We start from the raw sequence: 23723 nt of genomic DNA, 5'->3' as shown, positions 1-23723 counted from the left end.
AATTACTATTAGTGCCGATCACTATCATGGAAATTACGATTACTGACGATCACTAGCATGGAAATTACTATTAGTGCCGATCACTAGCCTGGAAATTACTATTAGTGCCGATCACTAACCTGGAAATTACTATTAGTGCCGATCACTATCATGGAAATTACGATTACTGACTATCACTAGCATGGCAATTACTATTAGTGCCGATCACTAGCCTGGAAATTACTATTAGTGCCGATCACTAGCCTGGAAATTACTATTAGTGCCGATCACTAGCATGGAAATTACTATTAGTGCAGATCACTAGCATGGAAATTACTATTAGTGCCGATCACTAGCCTGGAAATTACTATTAGTGCCGATCACTAGCCTGGAAATTACTATTAGTGCCGATCACTAGCATGGAAATTACTATTAGTGCCGATCACTAGCATGGAAATTACTATTAGTGCCGATCACTAGCCTGGAAATTACTATTAGTGCCGATCACTAGCCTGGAAATTACTATTAGTGCCGATCACTAGCATGGAAATTACTATTAGTGCCTATCACTAACATGGAAATTACTATTAGTGACGATCACTAGCCTGGAAATTACTATTAGTGCCGATCACTAGCCTGGAAATTACTATTAGTGCCGATCACTATCCTGGAAATTACTATTACTGCCGATCACTAGCCTGGAAATTACTACTACTGTCGATCACTAGCATGGAAATTACTATTAGTGCCGATCACTATCCTGGAAATTACTATTACTGCCGATCACTAGCATGGAAATTACTATTAGTGCCGATCACTAGCATGGAAATTACTATTAGTGCCGATCACTAGCCTGGAAATTACAATTTGTGCAGATCACTAGCCTGGAAATTACTATTAGTGCCGATCACTAGCCTGGAAATTACTATTAGTGCCGATCACTAGCATGGAAATTACTATTAGTGCCTATCACTAGCCTGGAAATTACTATTAGTGCCGATCACTAGCATGGAAATTACTATTAGTGCCGATCACTAGCATGGAAATTACTATTAGTGCCGATCACTAGCATGGAAATTACTATTAGTGCCGATCACTAGCCTGGAAATTACTATTAGTGCCGATCACTAGCCTGGAAATTACTATTAGTGCCGATCACTAGCCTGGAAATTACTATTAGTGCCGATCATTAACCTGGAAATTACTATTAGTGCCGATCACTATCATGGAAATTACGATTACTGTCGATCATTAGCCTGGAAATTACTATTAGTGCCGATCACTAGCATGGAAATTACTATTAGTGCCGATCACTAGCCTGGAAATTACTATTAGTGCCGATCACTGGCCGGGACATTACTATTAGTGCCCATCACTAGCCTGGAAATTACTATTAGTGCCGATCACTATCCTGGAAATTACTATTACTGCCGATCACTAGCCTGGAAATTACTATTAGTGCCGATCACTAGCATGGAAATTACTATTAGTGCCGATCACTAGCCTGGAAATTACTATTAGTGCCGATCACTAGCATGGAAATTACTATTAGTGCCGATCACTAGCCTGGAAATTACTATTAGTGCCGATCACTAGCCTGGAAATTACTATTAGTGCCGATCACTAACCTGGAAATTACTATTAGTGCCGATCACTAGCCTGGAAATTACAATTAGTGCCGATCACTAGCATGGAAATTACTATTAGTGCCGATCACTAGCCTGGAAATTACTATTAGTGCCGATCACTAGCATGGAAATTACTATTAGTGCCGATCACTAGCCTGGAAATTACTATTAGTGCCGATCACTAGCCTGGAAATTACTATTAGTGCCGATCACTAGCCTGGAAATTACTATTAGTGCCGATCACTAGCATGGAAATTACTATTAGTGCCGATCACTAGCCTGGAAATTACTATTAGTGCCGATCACTAGCCTGGAAATTACTATTAGTGCCGATCACTGGTCTGGAAATTACTATTAGTGCCGATCACTAACCTGGAAATTACTATTAGTGCCGATCACTAACCTGGAAATTACTATTAGTGCCGATCACTATCATGGAAATTACGATTACTGTCGATCACTAGCATGGAAATTACTATTAGTGCCGATCACTATCATGGAAATTACGATTACTGTCGATCACTAGCATGGAAATTACTATTAGTGCCTATCACTAGCATGGAAATTACTATTAGTGCCGATCACTAGCCTGGAAATTACTATTAGTGCCGATCACTAGCCTGGAAATTACTATTAGTGCCGATCACTATCCTGGAAATTACTATTACTGCCGATCACTAGCCTGGAAATTACTATTAGTGCCGATCACTATCATGGAAATTACTACTACTGTCGATCACTAGCATGGAAATTACTATTAGTGCCGATCACTATCCTGGAAATTACTATTAGTGCAGATCACTAGCCTGGAAATTACTATTAGTGCCGATCACTAGCCTGGAAATTACTATTAGTGCAGATCACTAGCCTGGAAATTACTATTAGTGCCGATCACTAGCCTGGAAATTACTATTAGTGCAGATCACTAGCATGGAAATTACTATTAGTGCCGATCACTAGCATGGAAATTACTATTAGTGCCGATCACTAGCCTGGAAATTACTATTAGTGCCGATCACTAGCCTGGAAATTACTATTAGTGCCGATCACTGGTCTGGAAATTACTATTAGTGCCGATCACTAGCCTGGAAATTACTATTAGTGCCGATCACTAGCCTGGAAATTACTATTAGTGCCGATCACTAGCCTGGAAATTACTATTAGTGCCGATCACTAGCCTGGAAATTACTATTAGTGCCGATCATTAGCCTGGAAATTACTATTAGTGCCGATCATTAGCCTGGAAATTAATATTAGTGCCGATCACTAGCATGGAAATTACTATTAGTGCCGATCACTAGCCTGGAAATTACTATTAGTGCCGATCACTAGCCTGGAAATTACTATTAGTGCCGATCACTAGCCTGGAAATTACTATTAGTGCCGATCACTAGCCTGGAAATTACTATTAGTGCCGATCATTAGCCTGGAAATTACTATTAGTGCCGATCACTAGCCTGGAAATTACTATTAGTGCCGATCATTAGCCTGGAAATTACTATTAGTGCCGATCATTAGCCTGGAAATTACTATTAGTGCCGATCACTAGCCTGGAAATTACTATTAGTGCCGATCATTAGCCTGGAAATTACTATTAGTGCCGATCATTAGCCTGGAAATTAATATTAGTGCCGATCACTAGCATGGAAATTACTATTAGTGCCGATCACTAGCCTGGAAATTACTATTAGTGCCGATCACTAGCCTGGAAATTACTATTAGTGCCGATCACTAGCCTGGAAATTACTATTAGTGCCGATCACTAGCCTGGAAATTACTATTAGTGCCGATCACTAGCATGGAAATTACTATTAGTGCCGATCACTAGCCTGGAAATTACTATTAGTGCCGATCACTAGCATGGAAATTACTATTAGTGCCGATCACTAGCATGGAAATTACTATTAGTGCCGATCACTAGCCTGGAAATGACTATTAGTGCCGATCACTAGCCTGGAAATGACTATTAGTGCCGATCACTAGCCTGGAAATTACTATTAGTGCCGATCATAAGCATGGAAATTACTATTAGTGCCGATCACTAGCCTGGAAATTACTATTAGTGCCGATCACTAGCCTGGAAATTACTATTAGTGCCGATCACTAGCCTGGAAATGACTATTAGTGCCGATCACTAGCCTGGAAATTACTATTAGTGCCGATCACTAGCCTGGAAATGACTATTAGTGCCGATCACTAGCCTGGAAATGACTATTAGTGCCGATCACTAGCCTGGAAATTACTATTAGTGCCGATCACTAGCATGGAAATTACAATTAGTGCCGATCACTAGCATGGAAATTACTATTAGTGCCGATCTCTAGCCTAGAAATTACTATTAGTGCCGATCACTAGCCTGGAAATTACTATTAGTACCGATCACTAGCCTGGAAATTACTATTAGTGCCGATCACTAACCTGGAAATTACTATTAGTGCCGATCACTATCATGGAAATTACGATTACTGTCGATCATTAGCCTGGAAATTACTATTAGTGCCGATCACTAGCATGGAAATTACTATTAGTGCCGATCACTAGCCTGGAAATTACTATTAGTGCCGATCACTGGCCGGGAAATTACTATTAGTGCCCATCACTAGCCTGGAAATTACTATTAGTGCCGATCACTATCCTGGAAATTACTATTACTGCCGATCACTAGCCTGGAAATTACTATTAGTGCCGATCACTAGCATGGAAATTACTATTAGTGCCGATCACTAGCCTGGAAATTACTATTAGTGCCGATCACTAGCCTGGAAATTACTATTAGTGCCGATCACTAGCATGGAAATTACAATTAGTGCCGATCACTAGCATGGAAATTACTATTAGTGCCGATCACTAGCCTGGAAATTACTATTAGTGCCGATCACTAGCCTGGAAATTACTATTAGTGCCGATCACTAACCTGGAAATTACTAATAGTGCCGATCACTAGCCTGGAAATTACAATTAGTGCCGATCACTAGCATGGAAATTACTATTAGTGCCGATCACTAGCCTGGAAATTACTATTAGTGCCGATCACTAGCATGGAAATTACTATTAGTGCCGATCACTAGCCTGGAAATTACTATTAGTGCCGATCACTAGCCTGGAAATTACTATTAGTGCCGATCACTAGCCTAGAAATTACTATTAGTGCCGATCACTAGCATGGAAATTACTATTAGTGCCGATCACTAGCCTGGAAATTACTATTAGTGCCGATCACTAGCATGGAAATTACTATTAGTGCCGATCACTAGCCTGGAAATTACTATTAGTGCCGATCACTAGCCTGGAAATTACTATTAGTGCCGATCACTAACATGGACATTACTATTAGTGCCGATCACTAGCATGGAAATTACTATTAGTGCCGATCACTAGCATGGAAATTACTATTAGTGCCGATCACTAGCCTGGAAATTACTATTAGTGCCGATCACTAGCCTGGAAATTACTATTAGTGCCGATCACTAGCCTGGAAATTACTATTAGTGCCGATCACTAGCCTGGAAATTACTATTAGTGCCGATCACTAGCATGGAAATTACTATTAGTGCCGATCACTAGCCTGGAAATTACTATTAGTGCCGATCACTAGCCTGGAAATTACTATTAGTGCCGATCACTAACCTGGAAATTACTATTAGTGCCGATCACTATCATGGAAATTACGATTACTGTCGATCACTAGCATGGCAATTACTATTAGTGCCGATCACTAGCCTGGAAATTACTATTAGTGCCGATCACTAGCCTGGAAATTACTATTAGTGCCGATCACTAGCCTGGAAATGACTATTAGTGCCGATCACTAGCCTGGAAATTACTATTAGTGCCGATCATAAGCATGGAAATTACTATTAGTGCCGATCACTAGCCTGGAAATTACTATTAGTGCTGATCACTAGCCTGGAAATTACTATTAGTGCCGATCACTAGCCTGGAAATGACTATTAGTGCCGATCACTAGCCTGGAAATGACTATTAGTGCCGATCACTAGCCTGGAAATGACTATTAGTGCCGATCACTAGCCTGGAAATTACTATTAGTGCCGATCACTAGCCTGGAAATTACTATTAGTGCCGATCACTAGCATGGAAATTACAATTAGTGCCGATCACTAGCATGGAAATTACTATTAGTGCCGATCTCTAGCCTAGAAATTACTATTAGTGCCGATCACTAGCCTGGAAATTACTATTAGTGCCGATCACTAGCCTGGAAATTACTATTAGTGCCGATCACTAACCTGGAAATTACTATTAGTGCCGATCACTATCATGGAAATTACGATTACTGTCGATCATTAGCCTGGAAATTACTATTAGTGCCGATCACTAGCATGGAAATTACTATTAGTGCCGATCACTAGCCTGGAAATTACTATTAGTGCCGATCACTGGCCGGGAAATTACTATTAGTGCCCATCACTAGCCTGGAAATTACTATTAGTGCCGATCACTATCCTGGAAATTACTATTACTGCCGATCACTAGCCTGGAAATTACTATTAGTGCCGATCACTAGCATGGAAATTACTATTAGTGCCGATCACTAGCCTGGAAATTACTATTAGTGCCGATCACTAGCCTGGAAATTACTATTAGTGCCGATCACTAGCATGGAAATTACTATTAGTGCCGATCACTAGCATGGAAATTACTATTAGTGCCGATCACTAGCCTGGAAATTACTATTAGTGCCGATCACTAGCCTGGAAATTACTATTAGTGCCGATCACTAGCCTGGAAATTACTATTAGTGCCGATCACTAACCTGGAAATTACTAATAGTGCCGATCACTAGCCTGGAAATTACAATTAGTGCCGATCACTAGCATGGAAATTACTATTAGTGCCGATCACTAGCCTGGAAATTACTATTAGTGCCGATCACTAGCATGGAAATTACTATTAGTGCCGATCACTAGCCTGGAAATTACTATTAGTGCCGATCACTAGCCTGGAAATTACTATTAGTGCCGATCACTAGCCTGGAAATTACTATTAGTGCCGATCACTAGCATGGAAATTACTATTAGTGCCGATCACTAGCATGGAAATTACTATTAGTGCCGATCACTAGCCTGGAAATTACTATTAGTGCCGATCACTAGCCTGGAAATTACTATTAGTGCCGATCACTAACATGGACATTACTATTAGTGCCGATCACTAGCATGGAAATTACTATTAGTGCCGATCACTAGCATGGAAATTACTATTAGTGCCGATCACTAGCCTGGAAATTACTATTAGTGCCGATCACTAGCCTGGAAATTACTATTAGTGCCGATCACTAGCCTGGAAATTACTATTAGTGCCGATCACTAGCCTGGAAATTACTATTAGTGCCGATCACTAGCCTGGAAATTACTATTAGTGCAGATAACTAGCATGGAAATTACTATTAGTGCCGATCACTAGCCTGGAAATGACTATTAGTGCCGATCACTAGCCTGGAAATGACTATTAGTGCCGATCACTAGCCTGGAAATTACTATTAGTGCCGATCATAAGCATGGAAATTACTATTAGTGCCGATCACTAGCCTGGAAATTACTATTAGTGCCGATCACTAGCCTGGAAATTACTATTAGTGCCGATCACTAGCCTGGAAATTACTATTAGTGCCGATCACTAGCCTGGAAATTACTATTAGTGCCGATCACTAGCCTGGAAATTACTATTAGTGCCGATCATTAGCCTGGAAATTACTATTAGTGCCGATCATTAGCCTGGAAATTAATATTAGTGCCGATCACTAGCATGGAAATTACTATTAGTGCCGATCACTAGCCTGGAAATTACTATTAGTGCCGATCACTAGCCTGGAAATTACTATTAGTGCCGATCACTAGCCTGGAAATTACTATTAGTGCCGATCACTAGCCTGGAAATTACTATTAGTGCCGATCATTAGCCTGGAAATTACTATTAGTGCCGATCACTAGCCTGGAAATTACTATTAGTGCAGATAACTAGCATGGAAATTACTATTAGTGCCGATCACTAGCATGGAAATTACTATTAGTGCCGATCACTAGCCTGGAAATTACTATTAGTGCCGATCACTAGCCTGGAAATGACTATTAGTGCCGATCACTAGCATGGAAATTACTATTAGTGCCGATCATAAGCATGGAAATGACTATTAGTGCCGATCACTAGCCTGGAAATTACTATTAGTGCCGATCACTAGCCTGGAAATTACTATTAGTGCCGATCATTAGCCTGGAAATTACTATTAGTGCCGATCACTAGCCTGGAAATTACTATTAGTGCCGATCACTAGCATGGAAATTACTATTAGTGCCGATCTCTAGCCTAGAAATTACTATTAGTGCCGATCACTAGCCTGGAAATTACTATTAGTGGCGATCACTAGCATGGAAATTACTATTAGTGCCGATCACTAACATGGACATTACTATTAGTGCCGATCACTAGCATGGAAATTACTATTAGTGCCGATCACTAACATGGACATTACTATTAGTGCCGATCACTAGCATGGAAATTACTATTAGTGCAGATCACTAGCCTGGAAATTACTATTAGTGCCGATCACTAGCCTGGAAATTACTATCAGTGCCGATCACTAGCCTGGAAATTACTATTTGTGCAGATCACTAGCATGGAAATTACTATTAATGCCGATCACTAGCATGGACATTACTATTAGTGCAGATCACTAGCATGGAAATTACTATTAGTGCCGATCACTAGCCTGGAAATTACTATTAGTGCCGATCACTAGCCTGGAAATTACTATTAGTGCCGATCACTAACATGGACATTACTATTAGTGCCGATCACTAGCCTGGAAATTACTATTAGTGCCGATCACTAGCCTGGAAATTACTATTAGTGCCGATCACTAGCCTGGAAATTACTATTAGTGCCGATCACTAACATGGACATTACTATTAGTGCCGATCACTAGCCTGGAAATTACTATTAGTGCCGATCACTAGCCTGGAAATTACTATTACTGCCGATCACTATCATGGAAATTACGATTACTGACGATCACTAGCCTGGAAATTACTATTAGTGCCGATCACTAGCCTGGAAATTACTATTAGTGCCGATCACTAACCTGGAAATAACTATTAGTGCCGATCACTATCATGGAAATTACGATTACTGTCGATCATTAGCATGGAAATTACTATTAGTGCCGATCACTAGCCTGGAAATTACTATTAGTGCCGATCACTAGCATGGAAATTACTATTAGTGCCGATCACTAGCCTGGAAATTACTATTAGTGCCGATCACTAGCCTGGAAATTACTATTAGTGCCGATCACTAGCATGGAAATTACTATTAGTGCCGATCACTAGCCTGGAAATTACTATTAGTGCCGATCACTAGCCTGGAAATTACTATTAGTGCCGATCACTAACCTTGAAATTACTATTAGTGCCGATCACTATCATGGAAATTACGATTACTGTCGATCACTAGCATGGCAATTACTATTAGTGCCGATCACTAGCCTGGAAATTACTATTAGTGCCGATCACTAGCCTGGAAATTACTATTAGTGCCGATCACTAGCATGGAAATTACTATTAGTGCCGATCACTAGCCTGGAAATTACTATTAGTGCCGATCACTAGCCTGGAAATTACTATTAGTGCCGATCACTAGCCTGGAAATTACTATTAGTGCCGATCACTAGCATGGAAATTACTATTAGTGCCGATCACTAGCATGGAAATTACTATTAGTGCCGATCACTAGCCTGGAAATTACTATTAGTGCCGATCACTAGCCTGGAAATTACTATTAGTGCCGATCACTAGCATGGAAATTACTATTAGTGCCGATCACTAGCCTGGAAATTACAATTTGTGCAGATCACTAGCCTGGAAATTACTATTAGTGCCGATCACTAGCCTGGAAATTACTATTAGTGCAGATCACTAGCATGGAAATTACTATTAGTGCCGATCACTAGCATGGAAATTACTATTAGTGCCTATCACTAGCCTGGAAATTACTATTAGTGCAGATCACTAGCCTGGAAATTACTATTAGTGCCGATCACTAGCATGGAAATTACTATTAGTGCCGATCACTAGCATGGAAATTACTATTAGTGCCGATCACTAGCATGGAAATTACTATTAGTGCCGATAACTAGCCTGGAAATTACTATTAGTGCCGATCACTAGCCTGGAAATTACTATTAGTGCCGATCACTAGCCTGGAAATTACTATTAGTGCCGATCACTAGCATGGAAATTACTATTAGTGCCGATCACTAGCCTGGAAATTACTATTAGTGCCGATCACTAGCCTGGAAATTACTATTAGTGCCGATCACTAGCATGGAAATTACTATTAGTGCCGATCACTAGCATGGAAATTACTATTAGTGCCGATCACTAGCCTGGAAATTACTATTAGTGCCGATCACTAGCCTGGAAATTACTATTAGTGCCGATCACTAACCTGGAAATTACTATTAGTGCCGATCACTATCATGGAAATTACGATTACTGTCGATCACTAGCATGGAAATTACTATTAGTGCCGATCACTAGCCTGGAAATTACTATTAGTGCCGATCACTAGCCTGGAAATTACTATTAGTGCCGATCACTATCCTGGAAATTACTATTAGTGCCGATCACTAGCATGGAAATTACTATTACTGCCGATCACTAGCATGGAAATTACTATTAGTGCCGATCACTAGCATGGAAATTACTATTAGTGCCGATCACTAGCCTGGAAATTACTATTAGTGCCGATCACTAGCATGGAAATTACTATTAGTGCCGATCACTAGCCTGGAAATTACAATTAGTGCCGATCACTAGCATGGAAATTACTATTAGTGCCGATCACTAGCCTGGAAATTACTATTAGTGCCGATCACTAGCCTGGAAATTACTATTAGTGCCGATCACTAGCATGGAAATTACTATTAGTGCCGATCACTAGCCTGGAAATTACTATTAGTGCCGATCACTAGCCTGGAAATTACTATTAGTGCCGATCACTAGCATGGAAATTACTATTAGTGCCGATCACTAGCCTGGAAATTACTATTAGTGCCGATCACTAGCCTGGAAATTACTATTAGTGCCGATCACTAACCTGGAAATTACTATTAGTGCCGATCACTATCATGGAAATTACGATTACTGTCGATCACTAGCATGGAAATTACTATTAGTGCCGATCACTAGCCTGGAAATTACTATTAGTGCCGATCACTAGCCTGGAAATTACTATTAGTGCCGATCACTAGCCTGGAAATTACTATTAGTGCCGATCACTATCCTGGAAATTACTATTACTGCCGATCACTAGCCTGGAAATTACTATTAGTGCCGATCACTAGCATGGAAATTACTATTAGTGCCGATCACTATCCTGGAAATTACTATTACTGCCGATCACTAGCATGGAAATTACTATTAGTGCCGATCACTAGCATGGAAATTACTATTAGTGCCGATCACTAGCCTGGAAATTACTATTAGTGCCGATCACTAGCCTGGAAATTACTATTAGTGCAGATCACTAGCATGGAAATTACTATTAGTGCCGATCACTAGCCTGGAAATTACTATTAGTGCCGATCACTAGCCTGGAAATTACTATTAGTGCCGATCACTGGTCTGGAAATTACTATTAGTGCCGATCACTAGCCTGGAAATTACTATTAGTGCCGATCACTAGCCTGGAAATTACTATTAGTGCCGATCACTAGCCTGGAAATTACTATTAGTGCCGATCACTAGCCTGGAAATTACTATTAGTGCCGATCATTAGCCTGGAAATTACTATTAGTGCCGATCATTAGCCTAGAAATTAATATTAGTGCCGATCATTAGCCTGGAAATTAATATTAGTGCCGATCACAAGCATGGAAATTACTATTAGTGCCGATCACTAGCCTGGAAATTACTATTAGTGCCGATCACTAGCCTGGAAATTACTATTAGTGCCGATCACTAGCCTGGAAATTACTATTAGTGCCGATCACTAGCCTGGAAATTACTATTAGTGCCGATCACTAGCCTGGAAATTACTATTAGTGCCGATCACTAGCCTGGAAATTACTATTAGTGCCGATCATTAGCCTGGAAATTACTATTAGTGCCGATCATTAGCCTGGAAATTACTATTAGTGCCGATCACTAGCATGGAAATTACTATTAGTGCCGATCACTAGCCTGGAAATTACTATTAGTGCCGATCACTAGCCTGGAAATTACTATTAGTGCCGATCACTAGCCTGGAAATTACTATTAGTGCCGATCACTAGCCTGGAAATTACTATTAGTGCCGATCATTAGCCTGGAAATTACTATTAGTGCCGATCACTAGCCTGGAAATTACTATTAGTGCAGATAACTAGCATGGAAATTACTATTAGTGCCGATCACTAGCATGGAAATTACTATTAGTGCCGATCACTAGCCTGGAAATTACTATTAGTGCCGATCACTAGCCTGGAAATGACTATTAGTGCCGATCACTAGCATGGAAATTACTATTAGTGCCGATCATAAGCATGGAAATGACTATTAGTGCCGATCACTAGCCTGGAAATTACTATTAGTGCCGATCACTAGCCTGGAAATTACTATTAGTGCCGATCATTAGCCTGGAAATTACTATTAGTGCCGATCACTAGCCTGGAAATTACTATTAGTGCCGATCACTAGCATTGAAATTACTATTAGTGCCTATCTCTAGCCTAGAAATTACTATTAGTGCCGATCACTAGCCTGGAAATTACTATTAGTGGCGATCACTAGCATGGAAATTACTATTAGTGGCGATCACTAACATGGACATTACTATTAGTGCCGATCACTAGCATGGACATTACTATTAGTGCCGATCACTAGCATGGAAATTACTATTAGTGCCGATCACTAGCCTGGAAATTACTATTAGTGCCGATCACTAGCCTGGAAATTACTATCAGTGCCGATCACTAGCCTGGAAATTACTATTTGTGCAGATCACTAGCCTGGAAATTACTATTAGTGCCGATCACTAGCATGGAAATTACTATTAATGCCGATCACTAGCATGGACATTACTATTAGTGCAGATCACTAGCATGGAAATTACTATTAGTGCCGATCACTAGCCTGGAAATTACTATTAGTGCCGATCACTAGCCTGGAAATTACTATTAGTGCCGATCACTAACATGGACATTACTATTAGTGCCGATCACTAGCCTGGAAATTACTATTAGTGCCGATCACTAGCCTGGAAATTACTATTAGTGCCGATCACTAGCCTGGAAATTACTATTAGTGCCGATCACTAACATGGACATTACTATTAGTGCCGATCACTAGCCTGGAAATTACTATTAGTGCCGATCACTAGCCTGGAAATTACTATTACTGCCGATCACTATCATGGAAATTACGATTACTGACGATCACTAGCCTGGAAATTAATATTAGTGCCGATCACTAGCCTGGAAATTACTATTAGTGCCGATCACTAGCCTGGAAATTACTATTAGTGCCGATCACTAGCATGGAAATTACTATTAGTGCCGATCACTAGCATGGAAATTACTATTAGTGCCGATCTCTAGCCTAGAAATTACTATTAGTGCCGATCACTAGCCTGGAAATTACTATTAGTGCCGATCACTAACCTGGAAATTACTATTAGTGCCGATCACTAGCCTGGAAATTACTATTAGTGCCGATCATAAGCATGGAAATTACTATTAGTGCCGATCACTAGCCTGGAAATTACTATTAGTGCCGATCACTAGCCTGGAAATTAATATTAGTGCCGATCACTAGCCTGGAAATTACTATTAGTGCCGATCACTGGCCGGGAAATTACTATTAGTGCCGATCACTAGCATGGAAATTACTATTAGTGCCGATCACTAGCCTGGAAATTACTATTAGTGCCGATCACTATCCTGGAAATTACTATTAGTGCCGATCACTGGTCTGGAAATTACTATTAGTGCCGATCACTAGCCTGGAAATTACTATTAGTGCCGATCACTAGCCTGGAAATTACTATTACTGCCGATCACTAGCCTGGAAATTACTATTAGTGCCGATCACTAGCCTGGAAATTACTATTAGTGCCGATCACTAGCCTGGAAATTACTATTAGTGCCGATCACTAGCCTGGAAATTACTATTAGTGCCGATCACTAGCCTGGAAATTACTATTAGTGCCGATCACTATCCTGGAAATTACTATTAGTGCCGATCACTGGTCTGGAAATTACTATTAGTGCCGATCACTAGCCTGGAAATTACTATTAGTGCCGATCACTAGCCTGGAAATTAATATTAGTGCCGATCACTAGCCTGGAAATTACTATTAGTGCCGATCACTGGCCGGGAAATTACTATTAGTGCCGATCACTAGCATGGAAATTACTATTAGTGCCGATCACTAGCCTGGAAATTACTATTAGTGCCGATCACTATCCTGGAAATTACTATTAGTGCCGATCACTGGTCTGGAAATTACTATTAGTGCCGATCACTAGCCTGGAAATTACTATTAGTGCCGATCACTAGCCTGGAAATTACTATTACTGCCGATCACTAGCCTGGAAATTACTATTAGTGCCGATCACTAGCCTGGAAATTACTATTAGTGCCGATCACTAGCCTGGAAATTACTATTAGTGTCGATCACTAGCCTGGAAATTACTATTAGTGCCGATCACTAGCCTGGAAATTACTATTAGTGCCGATCACTAACCTGGAAATTACTATTAGTGCCGATCACTAGCATGGAAATTACTATTAGTGCCGATCACTAGCATGGAAATTACTATTAGTGCCGATCACTAGCCTGGAAATTACTATTAGTGCCGATCACTAGTCTGGAAATTACTATTAGTGCCGATCACTAGCATGGAAATTACTATTAGTGCCGATCACTAGCCTGGAAATTACTATTAGTGCCGATCACTAGCCTGGAAATTACTATTAGTGTCGATCACTAGCCTGGAAATTACTATTAGTGCCGATCACTAGCCTGGAAATTACTATTAGTGCCGATCACTAGCCTGGAAATTACTATTAGTGCCTATCACTAGCCTGGAAATTACTATTAGTGCCGATCACTAGCCTGGAAATTACTATTAGTGCCGATCACTAGCCTGGAAATTACTATTAGTGCCGATCACTAGCATGGAAATTACTATTAGTGCCGATCACTAGCATGGAAATTACTATTAGTGCCGATCATAAGCATGGAAATTACTATTAGTGCCGATCACTAACCTGGAAATTACTATTAGTGCCAATCACTAGTCTGGAAATTAATATTAGTGCCGATCACTGAGGATAAATAAGTACAACTATTACACGTGCACCAACAGAGATTCGAGGCTCGGTCGCACTGAATGACGACGCAGTTTACTCTCGGTGGACGCGTGTCCTTTTCCCACCCACTGTACTATTTCCACAGTCTTCTATGCTACTCTATATTAAATAAGTTAAGAACCTAATAACAAAACTATGAAGTGCCTCCTGCATTAACCCTATAATGCTCCTCGTGACCCGCGCCCTTTGCAGGACGTGTACATCCCACCGCCCCTATATATCCACCGCCCACGGCCTGCTGAAGGAGGAATCCCCGAGGTGCGGAGGTGAACGTTTCCGAGCCCTGCAATGAGCCGCACACGTGGGGGCTCATCTCCAGCCATCAACCTACCCCCACAAAAAAAGGTCAGGTTTTCAGGATATCCCTGCTTCAGCACAGGTGGCTCATTCAGAGGCTCAGTCAAACACTGAGCCTCTCAGAGCCACCTGTGCTGAAGCAGGGATATCCTGGAAGAATGACCTATTGGCGGGGGTAGGTTGATGGCTGGAGATGAGCCCCCCGTGTTCTAGATCTCCGTTGGTGGATTAATAACTACTGGGATTTAACTCATTGTGTTCTAGGCCTCACCTGGAACCTCCCCACCTACACACTAATGTACTAGGACCCTGCAGAGGCCCCCACCCCACCCAGCCGTGGCTCAGTACCTACCCTCCTGGCCCGGCTGCTGCTGCAGGTACCACGCAGTCCGGACGTTGTTCTTGTTGGGGTATAGACGGCTGGGCTTGAAGACACCGGGAGGTGGGCAGACGTACAGACGGACGGTCACCAGCTTCTCGTCTTTACCTGGAGGACGGGCGGCAGGAAGAAGGGGAGGGGGGGGCTTTCAATGCACCAAACCAGGCAAAGCAAGACTTCCAACGCATGGCTGGGCAACCTACGCATGGCTGGGCAACCTACGCATGGCTGGGCAACCTACGCATGGCTGGGCAACCAACGCATGGCTGGGCAACCTACGCATGGCTGGGCAACCTGCGCATGGCTGGGCAACCTGCGCATGGCTGGGCAACCTACGCATGGGCAACCTACGCATGGCTGGGCAACCTACGCATGGGCAACCTACGCATGGCTGGGCAACCTACGCACCATCACCACTCTCCCCTTACTAAAACTCTGATGCTATTGGAGAGTGGGAACTGTGGAGTGGGGGGGGGGGGAAGAGAAGGAGGGGGGGGGGAGAAGAAGGAAGGGGGGGAGAAGAAGGAAGGGGGGCAGAGAAGAAGGGGGGCAGAGAAGAAGGGGGGCAGAGAAGAAGGGGGGCAGAGAAGAAGGGGGGCAGAGAAGAAGGGGGGCAGAGAAGAAGGGGGGCAGAGAAGAAGGGGGGCAGAGAAGAAGGGGGGCAGAGAAGAAGGGGGGCAGAGAAGAAGGGGGGCAGAGAAGAAGGGGGCAGAGAAGAGGGGCAGAGAAGAAGGGGGGCAGAGAAGGGGGGAGAAGTGGGAGGGGAGGAGAGGAGGTGAAATGGTGGGTAGACTTTTGTGGGGGTCCATGTTCGTGTGCTGCGGTAACGTCACAAAATGGCGGCGCTGGGGTCATTTTAATTTCAGTTGGGCCAAAAATGTCAAGTAGAAAACTATTTTGAGCTCAGTAAGCTGTGAAAGCGACAGGTAAATTATTTTTTTAAATGAAAGACCCCGTATTACAGAGTTTGGTGAAGGAATCTTTTATAAAATCACTACGCTGACTGTTACGGACGCGAGTCGGACGTTCGTCAGACGTGGGCAGTAAGAATTCACTCCTATAACCAGTGGTCGGCGTGTGATGGCTCTAACCCCGGGCTGGGCAACGCCAGTCCTCAAGGGTCACCAACAGGTCAGGCTTTCAGCATATCCAGTCTTCGACTGAGCCACCTGTGCTGAAGCAGGGATATCCTGAGATCCTGACCTGTTGGTGACCCTTGAAGACTGGAGTTGCCCACCCCTGCACTAAAACGGTAACGAGTACCACTTTTTCATTTCCAACTCCCCAGTGCCACTGCTTTTTCTAATTTAAGATAACAGTTCCACTTCCCACTACACGTGGTAAAAGAAATATGTTTATTATTATTATTTTTTCTAAACACTGGGGGGGGGGGAATAAAACCAGTAGGATATTTGGCAGGTCAGGCGCAGAACTACTTCAAACGCCTTGGGCGGCGCCGGTAACCCACCCCGGTCCCCCCGCAGCCCGGACTCACCCCGAGGCCGGAGCAGCAGGATGGGCTTCAGGTGGTTGCCGTTCATGTAGGAGAACTTCACGCTGCTGAAAAGCGCGTCCCCCGCCAGGTGACGGGCGATGTGCGCCAGGTACAGCGCTCGCTTCCGCAGGTAGCGCTGGTTCAGGTTGTCTTTGGCTTGGAGGATTTCCTACACATCAGAGCCGGGAATGAGACACCTCGTTACCGGGGCCGACTCAACGGGGAAGCCGGATAGTGCCGCAGTCCCGGTACCGTACACAAGCAGCATCACTTCGCTTTCTGGCCGTGGAGCAGCACCCAACAGGGTAACAATACTCCATGGCCAAATAATGCTTCAAGTACTCAGAAAACCGCAATTACAACAGGAAAGTCTAAATACTTTAAAACTGCAGTCTGCAAGAGAGCGAGAGGGAGATGTATAGGGAGCCATGTAGGGAGCCGCGTAGGGAGCCGCGTACAAACACACTGAACCATGGGGGTCCATCAGAGCTGACGGTCATTGCCCGACCTCCTGAGACGATTAGGTTTGAGACATCACTAGTTTTGGCCACCGAGCAAGAACAGTTCCTTGGTGGCCACACACTAAGTCAGGCTCCTTCAGTGGCCTATAAAAAGCTGGCACATCATTGGGAGGTGGACATCGATACTTTCTATTGGTAACACACACCAGAATAAAACACTATCCAATTATCTGAGGACCCAGGAGGTCCCCGGCTGCCAGAGAAGCGCTGGTCAGTCCCAGGGGACCGCCTGGACATGGTTATAAAGAGGTGCCCGAATAGACAAATACATTATATACGCCCCTCACAGATAACGAGGTCCTTGGGTAGGGCAAAAACGCACCGTTTGGTCAATTCACCCAATATTCATAATGTCAGGTTCTTGTTTTCTGGTGCTGTCGGGCCAACGTTATCACTGAATCCTATGGCAACTAGTACTCTGATTGATATATTTAGTGTTAATGTTTTGGGTGAATAATATAACGACTTTCATGTGCATCATAGATCCACATCATAGATAATTAAGACCTGTATATAGCACAGATGTAGCGATGGTAACTGGTCCCACTGGCGTGTTATGCTGGGATATTCTGTGATATTCTGCCATTGATCCTATTTAAAAAATCTGATATTCTGCATTATAATGCGATATGTTGTGTTGTGTCATCAGGGGGAGCAATTAAATCTCAAACCTTCTTAACCCCACAAGTTCTCTTTGTATCTGTCCTAGTTATTTCTGTATCAACTACAAAATTCTCCTTTCTTTTAAGGCTTTACGCTCTGCACCTCCATATATCTCACAATTTGATCTCATGTTACACACCTCTGCACCTCCATATCTCCCGTTACACACCTCTGCACCTCCATTTCACGTTGCACACCTCTGCACCTCCATATCTCCCGTTACACACCTCTGCACCTCCATTTCACGTTGCACACCTCTGCACCTCCATATCTCACGTTACACACCTCTGCACCTCCATATCTCACGATACACACCTCTGCACCTCCATATCTCACGTTACGCACCTCTGCACCTCCATATCTCACGTTACACACCTCTCCACCTCCATATCTCCCGTTACACAGCTCTGCACCTCCATATCTCACGTTACACACCTCTGCACCTCCATATCTCACGTTACACACCTCTGCACCTCCATATCTCCCGTTACACACCTCTGCACCTCCATATCTCCCGTTACACACCTCTGCACCTCCATATCTCCCGTTACACACCTCTGCACCTCCATATCTCATGTTACACACCTCTGCACCTCCATATCTCACGTTACACACCTCTCCACCTCCATATCTCCCGTTACACACCTCTGCACCTCCATATCTCCCGTTACACACCTCTGCACCTCCATATCTCCCGTTACACACCTCTGCACCTCCATATCTCCCGTTACACACCTCTGCACCTCCATATCTCATGTTACACACCTCTGCACCTCCATATCTCACTCTGTCCTCTCGTTACACACCTCTGCACCTCCATATCTCACCTCTGTCCTCTCGTTACACACCACCTCGTCGCTTACGCTCCACCAAAGGCTGTCTCATCTTTGCATCTCTTACCTCTACAGCCCTCTCCCCTCTCAAACCCTTCTCACTAATGGAACCCCCCTCCCCCCCACTCTATATTCGTCACACGGCCGCACTTTCCACATTCAAGGCCCAGCAGAAAATCCACCTCTTAAAGCATCTCATGAATTACCTGCGTCTCTCCTGGAAACTCCAGGTGCTGTGACCCCCCCTGACTGCACCTTTACTCCTATCGTGTCTCGAATTCTCCCATCATACCACTTAGATTGTAAGCTTTTCGGGGCAGGGTCTCCATGTGCCCTATGTTGTCACTTCCCTCTTGCACTAATCCCCCATTGTTTGTAATTGACCTTGTATTGTAATCTTGTAAAGCGCTGTGTACATTGTTGGCGGTATATATAGTTACACACACCATGCTCTGCCTAGTCATATCCCGGTGTGTGAGACACAGACACGGACTTACCTGGGGCATGGTGAGTGCCACGTCCACGTTGATCTCCGGCTTAATGCACGTCCCCAGCAGGTAGCTGCCCACCACTTTGACAGCGGCAGGACGCAGGAAGTGGAACTTCCCCTTCACGTGGTACGGGACCTGCAGGAAGGGGACCTTCACCGCCTTGGGGAGCCAGGACTGGTCCACGAGCTGCAGGGACAAAACGCGAGCCGGTCATGTGCGCGCGCACGTGCCGTCACCCCCACCACGAGACCCACGCACGCGCCGCCAGTCCCACGCGCGCGCCGACGCATTGATGCTGCTTAACCACTTCGAAGCACAAAAAGGGCTAAAGGGGCAGAACCATTTAAAAAAAGTTTGCTGACAGCAGGGAGAGTGTTTTTATTTAAAGAACCTTTCACAGTTGAGGCTGCAAAGCCAGAAAGCCTCGGAGAACACAATGCTGAAATGGATTGAGCTCCACCGACGTGGCGCTGAAGGATGGAGCCGCGAACAGGAAATCACCAATCGGCAAAGAATTTGGTTTTCCCGGTGAAAATATCAAACAATGCTAAGGATCGTTCAAAATATTACGGTGAGGTAACTTACTGAGCAGCTTGTATAAAACAACCTTTTGCCAGCAAGCTGGGCCGCCCTTTACGTCAATTTCTGCTAAAAAGGTCCAAGTGACGTATACAATATACGATGAGCAAGGAGAAGGGAACTAGTTACCTGAAGGATCACCCCCGGCTGTGTACCAGAGCGTCGCTGGCTGGGGTAGGACTATCTTTATACAGCGCACGGCTGCAATAGGAGTACACCGCCCATATACAATCAGCACTTGGGTAGGACGCCTTCCAATTCACTGTTTTTTGTTTTTTTCACAAACATGCTACCACTTTAGGGAACCGTCTCTGCTGAGTAACGTCAGCGCGGTTATCACGGAGACCGTGTGTAATTATCGGCCGCCGGCACCCTTTCTAACCAACGGAAAACACACACACCTCGAAATAAAACTAAAAAACGCACGGAGTTATCAGATTTCCCCAAAAACAAAACCTCTCACGTCAACTCGTTTTCTTCTTTTTAAATAAGTGACGTCACCGTAAGATGCGTCACTGGGGATAACAAGAAAACGAGGGGAATGTAACCAACAAAACAGTAATACAAGGAGATGGTGTGTGGTTCTGCAGCATTAATTACCGTACAGATGCAACTGCCGGCTCTGGTCCAGCGTGTGGGGAAAATTCACGAGCATCTCGCAAACACTCTGCAGCGAAGTCCGTAGGAGCGGTAATGGCTCACATCGGATTCACACAGTGGGGGTGCCTGGGTTTGAAGGGGACTCGCAGCCCGGTAGAATTCACACCGCGTGAGTCCCATTCAAACGCAGAGACCTCCCCCGCTGTGTTAATCCGATGTCGGCCATTACCGCGTCTATGGACTTCGCTGCGGATTTTCCCCGACATTTTCATGGAATTCCTCAGAATCTGGGCCAAAACCGACCGTTTCCTCTGTATGTCCGTATTTTCCCGGACATGTCCGGCTTTTTGAATAAAGGTCACCGCCCCGGGAGGAATTTTTAAATAACTAAAAAGTGTCAAGGAATGCCGACCGCGCATAGGCGAACAAAAGTAAATTGCGCATGCGCGGGGGCGATGAGCACCAACCACGCATGCGCAAGCGCCGCACTCATTGGTCATGTATGCGTGGTCTGCTTTAGGTGTCCTTCCTCTTATGAATATGGATTTACGGTGACCCTAATTTAACCCCTTGTTGAAGTTGGTTCGGGAACAGAGCTTATCGTGCACTTACATCCCTCTCCTGGGTCTCGGGGACGTCGCTGAGGAGGGAGTTGATCTCGTGCAGAAACGCGTCGATGCTTTTCCTCTTCTTCTCTTTCAGCTTCACCTCCTTCAGCAGCTCCTCGATCTGCGGGTATGAGAGAGTCAGAGTCACCGACGCCGGCTTACTGCTGCCCAAACAGGAGGAGACAGACGGAGCCTGCGCTTCTATTCAAATCCGCCACCAACACTCCACGTGGCCACTGGTCAGAAACGTACGGGCAAAAATTAAATAGCCGCAACACAGAAACAAACTGGAATTGGGAATAAAAAAATGGCCGGTATGCATGGTAAAGGGGTTTCACGGTGCAATCGTTCGTTTGTATTTCTTTAATCCAATGGCCCATATCTACTTAGCAGTGTTTCCCACTAAACCTTGCAGCCAGTATACAGCCCGGAAGGAGCGTCAGGGAGCCGGGCCGCCTTCAGGGATCTGTGCCTATCTGGATAAAAACCGGTCAGCGGTTGCCACCGCAGGAAGTGAAAGTTTGCGGCCTAATAGTGTAACAGAGTTGCACGGTAGAAATAAAACAAATAAAACAAGAGTGCTCAATACTTCCCTGTATTGCGTTACAGTATTTTGAAAATCACCTTGGGTTTCTGCACCAAGTGAAAGCAGAAGCAGGTGCGTCCAACAGTGCCGGATGCGGAAAGCGAGAAAACCAAGCAGCCTTAAAGGCCCTCTAGTTTTAATCCTCCCAGGGGGACTTCTATTCCTAAATATCCTCCATTTAACTCCCAATCCTATACTGTGTACGTCCTCAAACACATTGCGATTCAATGAAAAACTGAACTGAGAAAGCCTGGAAAGGGAAGAGCAATTCGTAGCAAACGTCATAAAACTTGTCATTTTTTTTTAGCGGAGGAGGAACCGGTTTATTAAATTATCTGCGTCGTGCAACTAAAAGGCGCCGTTAGGTGTTAGGCTGCGTCCAGGGTGCCTTCTCCCGTGCTGAGGCGCGCGGAGGCTGAGGGAAAGCAGGTGCTTTCCCTGGCCTTGGTCCGCGCGCCGTCCGGGGGCGGGCCAGTGACGTCTCGAGCTGGTTCGCCCTCATTGGGCGAACCGCTCACGTGACCGGCCCTGCGCTCCGGCAAGCACTAAATCTAAAATTTGTATAAGACCTACGCTTCCGGAAGCGTAGGCGAGCCCCTACTAAAGCCGCTCTCATTGCGGCTGTAGGGGCTCACTGGTAAGCACCAGCGCGCTGACCATGCCCGAGGCCTTACTGTTATCACTAGGACTTCATGAGCAAAAACCCATCCTGTCCTACTCAATCTCCAGCAGGTGGCAGCAACTAATAACTTAAAGGCAATAGCTAAAGCTCCCAGATTTGTGCTGAGTGGCCCACAGGCAATTAACACGCGATAAAACCAGCCAGCAATTATTTCCAAATAGCGTTTTTTATGTTTTGCACGGCAGGCCTGAGACTTTCCTTGTTCTTTTCCCATGATGCTAAACATCTCAAGTTTTTTTTCCTATCCTAGCAAGGCTATATTCTCTGCAGACTGATTTAAAGACACTAAACAAAGTGGATGCTATCCACTAAAACAGGAGTGGCCAACTCCAATCCTCAAGGGCCATCAACAGGTCAGGTTTTAAGGATATCCCTGCTTCAGCTCAGATGGCCCAATCAGTGGCTCAGTTGAAGACGGCATAAGTGGCTCAGTCCATCGAGCCCCTGGGATGAAGCAGGGATATCATTAAAACCAGACCTGTTGGTAGCCCTAGAGGACCGGAGTTGGTCACCTCTGCACCAGATTACTCTTGTCCTTTCCCCCTCCTCTCCGATTCTATGAAACCATTCTCCCCCTCTCGACTTCTTTTCTCCTGTTAGAGTTGGAAGTTCCTAAGCTGATTTCTCTCCTCCCTCCAGCACACGCCCTCTCGATGCTCTCCCCTCACACCTCATCAGAACTCTTACCCTGTTTTAGTCCCCACTCTCACCCACATCTTCAATTCCTCCCTGTCCTCGGGCATTTTCCCCTCTTCATTTAAGCAGGCGGTGGTCTCGCCTGTTCTCAAAAACAACCCTACGTGTCTTACTACAGTAACTACAGCCCTGCATCCCTCCTGCCGCTTGCCCTCAAATTGCTAGAAAGTCTCGTCCGTTCTGTATGATCAACTTCCTTAATTCCCACGCCCTGCGGGACCCTTTGTAATCCGGCTTTCGCAGAGCTCACTCAGACTGCGCTCACTAAAGTAGCCTATGCTTTACATGAAGAAAAACCCCACGGTCCCTTCCTTAC

At 44.3% G+C, this 23723-nt stretch overlaps 1 protein-coding gene across 2 annotated transcripts in view; it reads right to left on the bottom strand.

Moving 5' to 3' along the window:
* NOL6 (nucleolar protein 6) overlaps window positions 1–23723 on the bottom strand; it is a 104135-nt gene that overhangs the window by 70890 nt on the left and 9522 nt on the right. For both annotated transcript variants that reach the window (XM_075583282.1, XM_075583222.1), the window contains exons 3-6: window positions 21448–21564; window positions 19663–19842; window positions 17149–17317; window positions 15627–15761 (exon numbers count right to left, since the gene is read on the bottom strand). In XM_075583282.1, the coding sequence (XP_075439397.1) occupies window positions 15627–15761; window positions 17149–17317; window positions 19663–19842; window positions 21448–21564 (601 nt within the window). The remainder of the gene's footprint in view (window positions 1–15626; window positions 15762–17148; window positions 17318–19662; window positions 19843–21447; window positions 21565–23723) is intronic.

Source organism: Ascaphus truei, chromosome 1 (genome assembly GCF_040206685.1).
Source record: "Ascaphus truei isolate aAscTru1 chromosome 1, aAscTru1.hap1, whole genome shotgun sequence".
NCBI lineage: Eukaryota > Metazoa > Chordata > Amphibia > Anura > Ascaphidae > Ascaphus > Ascaphus truei.
The sequence above is the reverse complement of the archived record's forward strand: the minus strand, read 5'-3'. Positions and strand labels throughout refer to the sequence as shown.